This window comes from Poecilia reticulata, unplaced genomic scaffold (assembly GCF_000633615.1).
Source record: "Poecilia reticulata strain Guanapo unplaced genomic scaffold, Guppy_female_1.0+MT scaffold_271, whole genome shotgun sequence".
Taxonomy (NCBI): domain Eukaryota; kingdom Metazoa; phylum Chordata; class Actinopteri; order Cyprinodontiformes; family Poeciliidae; genus Poecilia; species Poecilia reticulata.
This window is the reverse complement of record NW_007615052.1, coordinates 55,037-70,082: the sequence shown is the minus strand read 5'-3', so window position 1 is coordinate 70,082 and position 15,046 is coordinate 55,037. Positions and strand designations below refer to the sequence as shown.

The 15,046-nt window shown below is 42.8% G+C and overlaps 2 protein-coding genes across 8 annotated transcripts in view; one reads left to right on the top strand and one right to left on the bottom strand.

Moving 5' to 3' along the window:
• srrm2 (serine/arginine repetitive matrix 2) overlaps positions 1–7,683 on the bottom strand; it is an 11,000-nt gene extending 3,317 nt beyond the window's left edge. For 2 of the 6 annotated variants that reach the window (XM_008402923.2, XM_008402925.2), the window contains exons 1-10: positions 7,473–7,683; positions 5,349–5,600; positions 5,079–5,174; positions 4,519–4,704; positions 4,027–4,110; positions 3,875–3,943; positions 3,762–3,788; positions 3,571–3,681; positions 2,612–2,750; positions 20–1,752 (exon numbers count right to left, since the gene is read on the bottom strand). In XM_008402923.2, the coding sequence (XP_008401145.1) occupies positions 20–1,752; positions 2,612–2,750; positions 3,571–3,681; positions 3,762–3,788; positions 3,875–3,943; positions 4,027–4,110; positions 4,519–4,704; positions 5,079–5,174; positions 5,349–5,596 (2,693 nt within the window). In that variant the 5' untranslated portion in view covers positions 5,597–5,600; positions 7,473–7,683. Of the gene's footprint in view, positions 1–8; positions 1,753–2,611; positions 2,751–3,570; positions 3,682–3,761; positions 3,789–3,874; positions 3,944–4,026; positions 4,111–4,518; positions 4,705–5,078; positions 5,175–5,348; positions 5,601–7,472 lie in introns of all 6 variants that reach the window. The other 4 variants (XM_008402922.2, XM_008402927.2, XM_008402918.2 and 1 more) reach the window with 4 other exon arrangements.
• Positions 7,684–8,885: 1,202 nt separating this feature from the next.
• Positions 8,886–15,046, top strand: part of arl6ip1 (ARL6 interacting reticulophagy regulator 1) — an 8,378-nt gene continuing 2,217 nt past the window's right edge. For both annotated transcript variants that reach the window (XM_008402917.1, XM_008402916.1), the window contains exons 1-5: positions 8,886–9,044; positions 10,897–11,030; positions 11,677–11,796; positions 13,086–13,203; positions 13,938–14,022. In XM_008402917.1, coding sequence (XP_008401139.1) covers positions 9,009–9,044; positions 10,897–11,030; positions 11,677–11,796; positions 13,086–13,203; positions 13,938–14,022 — 493 coding nt within the window. In that variant the 5' untranslated portion in view covers positions 8,886–9,008. The remainder of the gene's footprint in view (positions 9,045–10,896; positions 11,031–11,676; positions 11,797–13,085; positions 13,204–13,937; positions 14,023–15,046) is intronic.

Here is a 15,046-nt window from a genome sequence, read left to right as displayed (position 1 = left end):
TCTCGGAGGACTTCTGGGCCTAGATCCGCTGCGTCTTCTCGGAGGACTTCTGGGCCTAGATCCGCTGCGTCTTCTCGGAGGACTTCTGGGCCTAGGACTTCTGGACCGGCTCCTTCTGACTATTCTGTCCCATTCTCGTCCCTTGTCCCTGTCCCATTCTCGTCCCTTGTCCCTGTCACGGTCTGATGGGAATGGAGGCGGTGACGTTCTTCTGGACCGGGACGGGGGTTCCTGATACTGCCTTGGAGGAGTGCGGGCGGCTGGTGGGATGGTAGCGGTCCTCTGGGCTGGAGAGCGTGGGCTCCTGGCGTTGGGGCTGGCCCTTGTGGTCCTCTTGGAGGCGTCCTTGTCCTTCGCCCGGTCCCCAGCTCTGGCCTCAGGCGGAGAGAACCTCCTGCCTCGGTTGTTTTCGGGTCTCCTGGGTGTGGAGGGAGACGGACTCCGGCTTTCCACTTGCGTGGGGCTGTACCGCTCTTGTCCTTTAGCTTGAGACGGGCGATCCTGGGCGGGATCTCTGAGCGGTGGTCTCTCACGCTCGGGTTTGTCCGGTCCAGGTTCTCGGTGGGGACGTCTGGGTCCGTCGCCTTCAGAACCAGCGGCGCTTTCTTTCCTCCCATTGGCCAGAAACCTTTCAACAGCAGCTCCGATGGCCGACGGCACACTTTTCCTATGAATGCTTCTCTCTTGTTCTGGTGATGCAGTTTTATCGGCGTTATCCTCGTCCTCAGAGGAAGATGAAGAGGAGGAGGATGAGGACGAAGAGGAGGATGAGGAGCTGTCACTGTCACTATCGCTGCTGCTGCTGCTACTGCTGCTGCTGCTGCTTTCTGTTTGTTTCAGCTTCTCCTCCAGTCTTTTCTCTCTCACTGGGCTCCTCTGCTTCTCCGGAGGTCTGGACCCGTCCCCTCTACCGTCGGCAGTCGGCCCGCCGTCTTTCCTACGTTTCTCACCACTTTCTTCCTTTTGCTTATTCAAATGCCTGTCTGTCGATCGTTCTTTGTGCGTTTCTTGTCTCCTCTCAATCTGGCTTCCATTGGTGCAGGATGGGGACAAATCTCGACCGCCTGCCATCTTGTCTCCTTTCTGTTGGCGAGGAGACGGTTGTCTCTCTCTATCCTGCCGCTGAGCTTCACCTTTCTTGACGTCCCTTTCATTTCGTCCCCGTGTCTTTGACTGAATGTCCTTCTCACTTGTACGTTCTTTATCTCCACTCCTTCCTCTTTGTGCCCTTTCCTTTACAGGAGGAGGAGACGGAGATGAAGAGTCATGTCTCGTCGTTCTGTGTTTGCTCCCGTCTTTTTCCCGCTCAGGGAGCCTGCTTCTTTCCCCCCTTGTTTCCTGCTGAGGAGGAGGAGGAGGAGGAGGAGGAGGAGAAGGAGAACAGGAAGACGAAGAGGAGGGCTCCCGTCTGATCCTCTGAGGTACTTTCTCTTTCTCTGTGTTTCTGATTTCTCGACTCTTTAACCCCTTCTCATTGTTTCTAGATTGATCTCTTTTGTCCACCTCTACGCTCCTGGAGCGCCTCCTCTTCTCCGTCTCCTGATTCCTGGAGTGCTGTCTTGAGTCCATGTCCGTGCTCCTGGCTTGCCCTTTTTCTCGCTCCCTTTGTTTGCTTCCGGATTTTCTTGCTCTTCCCCGATCAACGTTTCTGTCTTTCTCTGGAGACGGAGAGGGGGACGAGGAGTCATGTCTCCTTTGGGTCTTCTCCGTCTCCCGGCGTTGCTCTTTCTCCCTCTCAGGATTGGGCCTCCTCTGCATGACAAGGGAAAACATGTTTGAAATCGTCCTTTAGACATTTTCACTCTAAATCACAACAGTACAGTTTTCAATAAGGATGCATTCACTCCAGCCCTGTTGGACCAAACTAGTTGGCTTAGGAAATCCGGTTCGGTTGTGAGGAGTGAATGCTAAGCTAACTCTGGTCCTCCAAACCTCGGTCTGTTTACGGTTGAAGTGAACTCGGGTTTGGTTTGAATGTGAATGGAGGACTGGAGACCGCTCCAAAAGCAGGAAGTGGACCACAGTGCAGGGCATTCTGGGTAAATACAACCAAAACAAACGCACTAGCCCAGTGCTAGCGGGAAAAGTGACTCGTGGTCTTTAGCCAGAGGCAAAAGAGAAATCCTCCAACCGCTAAAATCTGGCGCCTCCATTTTTGCTTCCATTTTGTGTTTTTTTTTAGAGGTTTTAGTGTCGTTTCCTTCAATAGTTCTTGGTGCAGCGCCCCCACAGGCGAGGAGGGGAACAGTTTGCTCAAAGAGTTTGGTTCGTTTGACTCAGTGCAGTGTGAAAGAAAACTGCACCAGCTGAAAATACAGCAAATGTAATTTTGGTCCTGAATCAAACAGAGTCTACTGGACAATCAGGTGTGAAAACACCCTAAATCTGTCTGTGCTGAATGTAAAAAGATAAAAGCTGATTACCCAGGCAGAAAACCACCCTGAACACTTCTACTCTGAATGTTACTCTAAACCTCATTTCCTTTAGTCACCTCAGGATCGGGGATGTAAGCTAGTAAAACAGAAACGCTGAGCGGAGATGAAGGTATTTCTGGGGGATGAAGGTTCGGGTAGCAGAATGGAGAGTTGCTAATGAATCGGTGAACTCTCACCCCGTCGCCCGCTCGACGCTGTGGGCTGCGCTCCTCAGAGCCACGGCGCCTCCTGTCTGGCGACCGCCCCTTTCTGCCTTCTGTGGTTTTTGCGGTTTGGTCCTTTGGATGCAATCTGGATGGAGGTGGAGATCTGCTGCTGTGATCAACAGGAACAAAATAAAACATCAGCTTCTCCCCGTCATTCTGGAAGTTTACAGTACTGGATAAAAGTACATTATTTTTTATTTAAATGGAGTCAGGCTCCCTCACAATCTTTAAAAATTATTGAAATGTTAACAAAATCTTAATTTATTCCAGCAAATTTAATTATCCATAAACCAAATTCATCGATGGATTTATAGATTTATTCAACACTGATATATTTAAGCCCTTATTTCTGCTAAATGATTTGAGGTAAATCAGTTTGTCTTATTAAATACTGTAATTTTAGAGCAACTTAACAGCCAGTATAAAATTAACAGTAGAAATGTATCACTAAGTATAATACACCTTGAACAGATTTAGTGAAATAAATCAACTTTTCAATAAATTTCTATTTAATTGCGATAGCATCTGTTGTTGTCCAGGCTTTCCGAATGTCTTACACATCAATTCAAAATCAAAAATGCTTTATTCGCCTACAAGGTCAATTAAATCTTGTTGCAACACTTATTAAATTAAAATAAGTGTTAAATATTTAAATCTCCAAGCAGAATTAAAGACGTGTGTCAACCAAAGGATTTTGTTTTTAACGGCTCAGAGATCTGATTAGGGTTTTGATCATAATCGTGGTTCTGGATGTTGAGCAGCTGGAAATATCTTTTTCTTCATATCTCTGATTCGTAACCATGGCAACAAGCCATTATTTTCAGAACTGCTGATTACCATCTCAGGAGCCCAAATAACTGCTGAACTACGACCACAGATGGCTGAATAAAGTTTTTCTGAGCTGAATATGAAGAGCGCTCGGTTCAGACCTGTGATCTGAACTCGAGGAGACGCTTCTGCGCCGACCCGACTTCGTTTTCGGAGGACTGGAACTTCCACTCCTTTTCTTCTTCGCCACTTTCTGCTTCTCGTCTGAGGAACTAAACACAAAGGATGGAACATTAGAAATCAGTCCACAGATGAACTCAGAAGACGTTAAAAAGAGTTGAAGAGCAGCTACCTGTCGTCTTCGTCCTCAGACGCCTCCCTGAAACAGAATCACATGAAGCACCAACATGAATACAAGCACAGCAGGAGAAACGTTTTGTTTAAAGGAGGAACTTGGAGTTGTACCGTTTCTTTTTCTTCTTTTTGGATTTCTTCTTCTCTTTGCGAGGAGATGAGGACGAACTCTCTGAGCTGCTTCAAAGTCAAACCAGAAAAATCTCAGATGGATCCTCATAATTCTGTCCTTCCTTCTTAACCAATCAGCGTCATTTCCTCACCTTTCTCTGCTCTTGTTTTTCTTTTTCTTCTTCCGGCTGCGCTTCTTAGGAGGAGAATCTGAGTCATCTGAATCTTCCACCAAGCTGCCAAACAGAGACACATTATAAACAGCGACTCCTTCAGCAGTGAAATAAATTCACACTGGCTGCGTTTCCATCGACATTTCGACAATAAGTTTCTTTAATAGAAACATGGCAATTTAGAAAAAAAACTCTTGTTTTTTGATCAAACGTTTTGGCGCTGGATGAGGTGTTTTTGTTCGGCCGTATCAAAATTTGTTTATCTTGCAAAACTGCAATGGAAAGATTTTTTGCCTCATGATCAACAAGTAGTTAGAGGATGATGGTATGGCATGTTTTTTACTGACTTATCACATGAACAAACTAATTCACGTGTGATTTTAATTGAGTTTTTCCCGACATTAGAGGAATATTAAAGTTTGTGGAGATTAGTAACAGAAATGCTGAAACATTGAGAGTGTTCCTGCTCACGTGTATTTCTGCTGCTGCAGTTTCTCCCGCTCCAGACGTTCCTGCTCCCGCTTCTCTTTCTCCTTTTCCTTGCGGTCGGCGTGGAAGGACGACCCGTCCACGTAGTCGCTGGAGATGCCGAAAGCGGCACGAAGACGGTCGTTCTTCTGCTGGTTGGCTGCAGCCAGGGCGTGTGTTTCTGTCACACTGGAAGGACAAGACATCGGCCAGTAAAAGAACAAATCAGAATCTGTATCTGTGCAGTAAAAACTCTCATTTGATTTTGTTGATATTGCCAAAATGTCACAGTTTCTTTTTAATATATTAGAAAACATTCTGGTTCCATCTAATGAAAGACTATGAGTCCATGATTTGTTTGGAAACATATATTATTGTTATTAAGCCAAACATATTTTAGAATTACATGAAACCTTCATTTCATCTGAGCAGAAAACATCGTTTTAGGGAGACTCTAGCTGGACTTGGAGGTTTTTCTTGTTATTTTCCTTCAGGTTCCTACAGAGATGGTGTCCAACATGAACACAGCCTGTGCATGACGCATGTTTTAGTTTCATGCTCACGTTGGTTTCTGAGCGGCAGCGGGAGGCGGCTCCTCCTTCTCCTGCAGCATCATGCGGAAACTGTTCACCTTCTCCTCGATCTCCTCGGCCGAATATCTGAGCAAGAGAAGAAACAGCAGTCAGATCGTCAGAATACAGAACAAGAATTACATTTTTTACATTTCGAATCACAAATCTAAAAAGACTCGCTTTTTTAAAGATCAAATTAGAGCAATAAATAGAAAAGCAGGAAATATTGCTAAAATGGTCAGTGAAAGCTTTTTTCTTCACCCCTGCTCCTCCATCATGTCCTGCAGCTCAGCGCATTTGACCTCCAGCTGCCGCTTGCGCTGGTGCTCCAGGATGTCGGCGTTGGGCTGCCGGTTGAGCTGACTCTCCAGCCGCTCGCGGTCCTTCTCGTCGCGCTCGCCTCCGCGCTCGTCTCGGGGCCTCTTGACCCGCAGGCTCGACAGGTTGCGCTGCACGTAGCCATTGGTGCCGCTGCCCCGAGGAGTGGTCAGGCCAATACCATTGTACATGGCTCTGGATGGATCAAACGTTATGATTGAACTGATAACGGCGTAAACATTCAAACAGAAAGTTATTTATTTTTAAATCTACTCACACTGTTCTCTAGTGAAATAACAATACATGACTGTAGTAAAGGGTATAAATCAGCTTGTTTGGTTTTAATCTGTCATCAGAACAAACTGGTCCAAACAGGGATTAAAATATGATGTTAGTCTCTTTAAGTACCCAAATACAAGAAATCAACTTGTGTGACATGTGAGGTGATTAATTAGCAAGGTCAAAGTTTGAGTCAATCAAAACTAAAAGATAAGTTCTGAGATGCCAGAAAAATGTGTGATAATTGTGACTATTTCATTTGAATGATGAGTAAATTTTGTTGCCGTTTTAAGTTATAAAAATACCAAATTCTCTACCAAAACTGATAGATAGGCTAAATTAAATGTAAAACGACATTTAATCCAACAAAAAAAAAAGAAAAAGAAAAAAAGGCAGAACATTCACCAAGGACCGTCTCATGAATGAATCACTGATGTTTTTTAAAATAAGTAAATTTTGTGACTGTCACTGATTTAATTCCGCAGTTTTTGTTTTAATCTTCACACAATCAAATAAAAAAAATTATTCATCTCCCTGGCAGATTTAAGGTGATATTTTAATCTTACCAACATCTTTAATGACTAGAAACAATATCAGCGTCTTATTGCGGTCCGGCTCAGGACTCTGATTTGCTTCTGATCCAGGAAGTAAAGATTAGGGTGAAGTTTTCCAGAATCAGAGATTTATGATTTGCTGTAAACGATGCGTCATCAAAAATACAAGGGGAAAAATACAAAACGCATTTAAGAAATTACTAAAATGCCTTTAATTGTTGCAATAAAAAGAAATGCTTTTTTATTGATTATTAAAAAGCCACAATTTTTAAAATGTAAATTAAAAACAGCTTTTCCTACAGAAACATCATCCCTTTTACAGTTTTCATATCTTTTGGGAGATGCATGTTTCATTTTTAATCAGAAACAAACTTCCTTATACAATAAAAGTGTCTTAAAATTTAATTCTGGGCCAGACTGTACATAATCCAAGTATAATTTAAAAAAATTACACTTTTTTTTGTTCTGTCAGATAAGATAATGTACTTTGATTTCTGAAAATGTTACTAATAAACCTATCATCATCACAGCTTGTGTTGTAGGTTTTTCCTAATCTTACACTATATTTGTATTAAAATAATCATCTCACGTCACATTTATTGATCCCCATTAGAGTCAAAAGTTCCACCAAAATTTCTCCCAGAGCCACATTTTGTTTTCCCAGCAAACAAAATTGTTAAAAGAAATCTGACATTTTACGAATGATTAACAACGTTGTCCTTAACGCAGACCACTATGACACACCGCACACGGTGCCCAGACACTCAACAGTGTAGTTGTCCTTCATAAACTGCAGTTTAAAGGTTTCAGTCCCCATAAAGGAACACCTCCACCAGCCCAGAACACAATAATTCCGGGAGACATTTTGTTGACAGCTTCTTTGTGCGGTCTGGGCCTCCAGACAGTAAAATGCTGAGGATATTTCAGTCTTTCTGGCCTTTTTTTAAAACGAACACCGTCACCATAAATTCATATTTTTGGTCAGAAAAAACGGTTATATTTGTCGCGCTTTGGCACGTGCGTCAAATTAGGCCCGTCGAAGCTAGTTTTCATGAACGTTAATAAAAATCACGTGAATCCAAATAAAATCGACATTTAACTCATCATATATATGATCCTTAACGAATGATTGTCTAGACAGTTAATTAACTATTACGTTTAGGATATATTTAGCTCTGTTAAGAAAGAGGCCTTCTTATTACCAGCTAAGCTAGCTAACGTAATCATTACGTACCAGCAGTCTTTCTCCAGGAGAAACCTTAGCAAAATGGCTCCTTAAAGAGTCTGGTGTTTGATAACTTCCCGTAGAACCACTCAGCAACACTAATCTTAACGACAACCGTTTGAGTAAAAGTGTGGCAAAATAAAAGAAGTGCTGCTAGCTTCAGCTAACAGCTTCGCTTTGCAACTACAGGATGAAATCCATCTACGTCACACGTAAGTTCGTACGTTTAAACTGCGGCGTTCAGGTGCTGGAGGAAATGAGAGCTCTTCTCTAGTTTGTAATTTAAAAAAATAATGATTGATACAACAAATTTTCTCAATATTCAACTTGATCAATAAGCCTGATGAATAGGCTGTGCCAGAGGTCTAGTTGTTTAAGCAGTTGTATAAACAACAGCTTAAATATATACGATCTTAATAGTCAATATAACCTCTATTTGTGTATAACAAAGAACTTGTTTAAGCTTAATTAATATTATTACATTATTATTACTAATTTAAAAAAAGAATTAATTTATACCAGGGAAAGTACATTTTATCATGACTCTTATCATCTAAATATCATCAAAGAGTTGTTGTGGATGGTGATGCGGTGGGCACTAGATAGTAAGGATTTTCAATAGCAGTCAGTCTCGCCTGTGTCTGAATATTGTTGCTGCATGACAGTTTCATAACTGTCATGACATGCTAACAGCTCGATATCTGGGCAGCAGGGGTGATATTACACAGTAGTATATTTTGTATTTCACCATCATTTGTTGGCAACTTGTCCTCTTTAAATATCTCTCTCACCATACGGTTAAAAAGATGGATGGAAGGAAGAGATGGTTTCAACTTCCTCCTTCTCTCTGCTCTTTGGTCCTACTCTACATCCAGAAAGCCTCTTCTGGGATTTGGGGTCATAATTCATGTACCATTTGAGCTTATGGGATCCTAATCAGCTGCACGAAGTTGTAAACTACATGATAATATGTCATAACAGCTGTCTAAGAGTGAGAAAGTAACTGCAAATATTCTTTCAGTCGCACAGCATCCAGAGCCAGAGAGAATAATTGTCCGAACATGCAACACATCAATCAAAAACTATGAACAAAATTCTTCAGAACTAACATAACAACGGTTCGCCAAACTACTGCCCCCATAAGTGGCACAATTACAATTTTATCTCACAAAAACTAAGCAGTGTATCATAATTATTAGGTAAATATATTTAATTTTTCATCTTACTGTCAGAAAAGCAATTTATATATGTATATATAAAAAATTTGGTTGTAGTTTTAAAAAAAGTTTTACATGCGTAAGAACCACGGTTGAGCTTGTTTCCTGGATTTTTCGTATTTAGACCAGTAAAACTTCATATCCCAGAATGCACCAAGAGGAGGGTGTGACGCAGTCAAATAAAAATTCCCTGCGTCAGTCGTCGACCGTTAGAGACGCTGCAGTAGCAGGTGGGGAGTGTTGCAATCTGTCGTCCTGCGGGTTGTTTCTCTGGAAAAGAACCTGATTAAGTTAAGCTCACAGAACCGAACCGAACCCTTCAGTGAAAATGGCCGAAAGCGACAACAAAAGCGCAAATCTTTTAGTAAGTATGATGGGCCTCTTTTTCTTTTAAAGATCGGCTCTGACTGATCTGGGAGCGTTAGCATAGTTAGCCGAAGCTACTGCTAATCTTGTTCTCCCGCTGCGGAGGCTGGTGGTGAGTTTGTGCAACTGGTTTGAATTATGACACAGTTTTTTTTTAGAGACTTAAATAAACATTAGACTCAAATCATTATCTTTAAGCTACCCACCGCATCGCTTCCGCGGGTTTTGGCCGCAGCTAGTGTGAGGAAGCTCGGAGGGTTTATCTTCAGCGCGTTCATCCTCGGAAACGTTACAGACTCAGTTTGACGACCTTTGTCTCGGTTTGATCTGTTCAAATCAGATTGGTTTAGTTCAGACATCATTTCCCCGGTTTGATTTCTGCTACGTCTTGTGAAATAATTTTTTTTTCATATATAGCTGCTTATCTTTGTGAAGGCCCTCGCCTCCAGGAGCACCAACTTAAAAACTGCTCTAAACCCCATTTTGTACTTATCAGTTTAGCCGTACACCGTTTTTATTTAATTTAATAAATACATAAATTTAAAAGCAATGTTTAACTGTTTTTAAATATTATACTTGGATTTTTAGTAGGCTGTTTTTATAATATTCCTATAGCTTAATTTAAGAATTATTTTCCATCTAATTACTTTGTTTCAAGAAGTATTCCATTAGCATATCCTTAATTGGACAATTGGTCTTTTAATTTTGTTTTATTATGAGTTGGTGCAAGGCCAGGTTAGAACTGAACAAAGATCTGGAGACTGCAATAACATCCTTCCCAAAACCTTGGTTCCAATAAGTAGCAGATCATGAACCTGCACATTTTCCTGAGAGGTCTATGTAATCCCTGACCTATGACCCCAATCCAGGAGGAGTTGAAAAGGAGGCTTCATGGATGCAGAGAGAGAAGGAGGAAGTTCAATCTCTTTAATTACTCCCAGTAGAGAAGGATCATATCCTCTACTCCAACATCTCTGCAGTCTGGCCCAACCATGTGGTTTAAATTGTCAAAAGAAATGTGGATGAGCAGAGCTGCTTAAAACTGATGGAGTCATGTATCATTGAGCTGAATAAAACTATGGCATGCGAGTAGAAATGTGTTTGTAAGCTAAACTGAGCTTATCATTGTAACTCTTGTAATGGCTTTCTGTTGAAAATCGGATTGAAATTTGTCAGATGATTATTTTTTTCCTCCCTGAATGCAGCTTACAGAGGATCATTAAATAGGTCAGGAGTCTGTTAGCAACTGGAGGAAGGATGAAGGTTTGGCTGAATAAAACCATTTAAAGACTGATGTTATTTAGTAATTCAAAAGGTGGAAATAATTTAGTAGAGTGGCGTTTCCCAACCTTGGTCCCAGGAATGCCGCCGTGCGCGATGAAGAGCGCTCTCTGCTGTAACACACCTGATTCAGACGAAGGAAACGCAGCAGCAGCCGGTTGATCAGGTGAAATCAGGTGTGCTGACTCAAGGAAACGCCTAAAACATGCAGCGATGGGACGTCCCTGTCAGTTAATGCAGAGATGTATTTCCTACATTTAGTTGTTTTGGTTCATAGAAAAGAAAATGTAACTTGCATCAAACCAATAAAAGGGGAAAAAATGTTCCTGTTTGATCAGGAACACAAAGAGCCAGAAAGTTGAGTGGAAGGAAAAATGTTCACAAGCAGCAGGATTAAGTGGTTACTGGTTCTGGCCCACATCTCTGTGATAAAATCCTGCGGTATTAAGTTTAGATTAATGGAATAAATGTTTTAATTTGAGTTGAACCTGAATTGCATGTTACTAAAGTTCAGTGTGTGTGTGTGTGTGTGTGTGTGTGTGTGTGTGTGTGCGTGTGCGCGCGCGCAGGCTCAGGAAACGGCCCAGCTGGAGGAGCAGCTCCAGGGCTGGAGGGAGGTGATCCTAGCCGGAGATCGGGTTCTGCGCTGGGAGCAGCCCTGGTTCCCTGGAGCTCTGGTTGGTGTGACCACCGTGGTTTTCCTGTGAGTCCGCTTCACATCGCAGCGTTACCCAGACGACGTTAACAAGTCTTAAACTATCTGAATACGAATGTTACATGACTGAACGGTCTATAATTTCTCAGTTTTATACTTGGAGATGTTTAAACCTGTATAAATGTGAACACTTCCTGCCTGCATGGCGTCTGCTCGTCTCACTGTGTTCTGAGTTTAAACGGCTCTGATTTGGTTTAGTTTAGGTTTTTGTTTCTGCTTCCATCATTTTTTAACCACCTTGGTGTGTAAGCAGAGCAGGCATCTAAAATGTCATCCTTTCTGCTACAAAGAGAATGTTTTGGTTGTAAAATGTTTTTGCCTTTGCTTCCTTTGAGCTGCTCTGCAGGATCTGCTGACTGATTCTGACTTTGCTCTTTTTAGTTGCTGCTTCTGGTTTCTCAGCTGAACTGAAGAAAATGTAAAGTTCTTGTTTAAAGGAGTCATTTATTCCAGGCTGGACTTGAGCTTCAGTTTCCTTTATTTTATCAGTTTATTCAACAAGAAGTTCCTGTTTTATTCTCTGAGTTTGATCATTAGCAGCAGCAGCAGATCGATAACAGGAAGCCGAAGCGTCGGCTCCATTAGCGCCCTTCAGGCTGAGCCGCCTGATGATGACTTCCTGTTTGCTCTGCAGGCTGATTTACTACCTGGACCCGTCGGTGCTGACTGGACTGTCCTGCACCGTCATGCTGCTCTGCCTGGCTGATTACTTTGTTCCCACCGTCGCTCTCAAAGTGTTCGGCTCCAATAAGTGGTAAGAGCTCACGCTGCTCCCCAACCAGAGGACATTTTGTTCTCTAGAAGGTTCCTCACTTTTGGATTTAAATGTTCCAGTCTGGTAAAAACTGGGTCAAAGTCCCCATAAAAGCACCATTAAGAAAGCTGAAGTTCAGAATTGTTGATTTTAGTTTCAGTTCTACTGTGTTTACTGCTGTGACCTTAAAGCAGCCCACAGTCTCCCTGGGCTTTGACTAGACTCCATCTGGGTGGCGGTGTGTATTAACGGCTGAAAACAAGACGACCGACTCAGGATAGAGTTTCATTCTGCTGGACCTTCATCTTCCAGCTGTCGTCCTGAGCCTGGTGATCCTCTTCATCAATCAAACTTGTTGCTATAGCAACAGAAATGAACACTGGAAGTAAAAGACTGTGTAATCTGACTTAATAAAAACCCAGGATCCAGTTTATTAGAATAAAGGCTTATTAAACGTGGGGCGACTGAATGGTACTGATGCGTACGGTTTAGTGCTTTCATTGGTCTGGGCTCCTTTTGCATGAATTACTGCATCAATGTGGCAGTAAATAAACTTCACACACTGCTCATCTTTTTATCACATGTTTTCCTTCCACTACACCACGTGTCAAACTCGAGGCCCGAGGGCCAAATACGGCCCGCCGCAGCCCTCTGTTGTTTTCAGGACTTTGCAACACAGTTAAATTCACACAAAGTAAACAGAACCCTGCACTCTAATGTGAACTGCAAATTTTCAGCAAAAATTGTGAAAAACATTGGGTGTAAGTGATGCCAACTCCCACCTGCAGGTGGCAGTATGTCTTCCAGCTGCCGCCGCCGCAGCCTGACTAGATGTCGTTATAATCCATGATCGATACAAAAAGGCACATTTACTGTCAGAAGTGGAAATATTTCTAAATTAGCTTCACAAAATCTAACTTTTGTGAAGTTGCACAAGTTTGAGTTGCTTTGATAAGCTTCTGATGATGGAGTGAAACGCGGAGCTGCAGCAGCGGGTCGGGGGGAAGACGAGCCGCCGGCCCGGTTCTGGTTCCTCTGGGCTCATCTCCAACCGGGACTGAAATAGAAATGCTGGCTCAGCAGAAATAAAGAGCGCTGGGATTTTCTCACCCGAGAAGGAAACTGAAGAAGTCAACAGTTCACACCTGAATATGGAACAAGTTTGGCTTTTTAATATGAGGATTATAAAGATTTAGGAGCAGTTTTTATGGAATCACTCTGAAAGTTTTCATACTTGAATGTATTTTTGAAGTTGCTGCTGTGTAATTTGAGCTCCGCTTTGTGTGCAGGACCACGGAGCAGCAGCAGCGTTTCCATGAGATCTGCAACAACCTGGTGAGGAGCGAGCGCCGCGTCGTCGGCTGGGGGAAGCGTCTCTGCGCCCTGAAAGAGGAGAAACCCAAAGTGGTTCGTTTTTACTCCGTTTGTCGCTCTGACAGCTGTGTGCTCCGCTGCGGCACGACGACGAGCCTTTTCTGGGTTTCAGATAAAAATACCAGCTGACTCGACTCAGCTGCTCCACTTAGCAGAGCTCAAACTGGGTTACACGCTGCAGGAACTGGGTTGGTTCACTTCAGCCTCCAGGTGATGCTAAACGTGAACCTGGCAGTTTGAGCTGCTCATACAGAACCTGATTAGATGGAGGAGGGATTGATGGAGTGGTTTCAACCCACCGATCTGCTTGTTCCACTTCTGATGCCGATATCTGAGGTCTGGTGTCGACAGAAAAACAGCTGAACTGACTTTAAACAGGCATAAATGTACCGAATTACACATTTATTATTTAACTCTGCAGCAGCATAACACACCAAACACCGTTAGCTTCACTAGGGGGCCAAACGAGTAAAAATCACAACTTTAATTGATTAAATTGGGAGTTAAACAGCCAATATAAGGTAAACTGACAATTAACAGGTTGACTATTTTGGTCAAACGTAAGAATAAACTGGTACAAACCATTCAAATGGTTCAGAAAGTAGGAATTTTAAGTATAATATAAATAATAAAGCCTGATGATGTAGAATTGTTCTGAATAGATCTGCCCTGATGTGTGAGGCTCATTGATCCCTGATCTATAACTGTTTTATTGATCTGGTATTGGTGCCTTTCAGTGTCTGTATGATGATGTTTTCTCTCTGCAGTACTTTGCCTCGGTGATCAGCGGCCTGCTGGCGGTGGCCTGGATCGGACAGCAGGTCCACAACCTCTTCCTCACCTACCTGATCGGTAAGACTGCCCCCATGTGGCCACTGGCCTCTGCATCAAGCTGCTGATTTCTGCTGAACCAGGTCCATCTGCCCTGCTGAAGTCTCTGTAACTCTGGAAACATCCCGAGTCTTTACCACCTGCCAGGCTGCTGCAGTGACTCAGGAATAAAACGCCTTTTGATAAATGATGATCGTACCTTCCAGTAACTGTGACGCGTCATCAGCTGCATGCGCTCAGGCATGCTGGGTTTGAGTTCAGACACGACTGCCGTCTCCGACATTTCTAAGAACAATAAGCTGAATGATTGTAGTTTTCTCCTGCCGGTACATGACTGACTAATAAAACCTAGTTTACATTTCTTAGCTCAGTTTTAAGAAATCTTATCACGTGACACACGTGCTCCACTTCTATTCATCAAGTCAGGAAAATGACAAAGATACAAAGAATCTTAAAAGGGACAAAATGTTTTACTATTGTCAACATTACGACAGCTAGATAAAAAGATCCCAGATTTAATTTAAAGAAAATGATGAGGAAGTAGGTGAGTTATTCCAGCTTGACTTGGACAACATTAACATGTTCCTGCTGTTCAGTTTGATGTCTTTCTGTTCAGTTGACACTAAAATAAGGCGACCTACACTCTGACCGATCATCAGCAGGGCAGACGATTAAATCAGCTAATCTACCGCCGCTGTGTCCATGTGACCACCTATTAATAACCATAAAGTGAACATCAAGCCAGAAAACATGAAAGTGTATCAGATGGTTCTGCTTGGGGTTGTATTTCCTGTTCTCTGTGGGTGAAATTTTTTACATTTTTGGCATTAATGTTCCCTATGTGGCTGAACGCCATCTCTGCTCTAGTTTTGTGACAGATTCCTGCTCAATGGAACAGTTTGTTTTGTTGACAAGAGTCAATGAAAAGTAATGGAGCCACTAGCTATAGGGGCTAATGGAGCCTCTAGCCTTAGAGGCTAATGGAGCCACTGGCCGTAGCAGCTAATGGAGCCACTGGCCCTAGAGGCTAATGGAGCCACTGGCC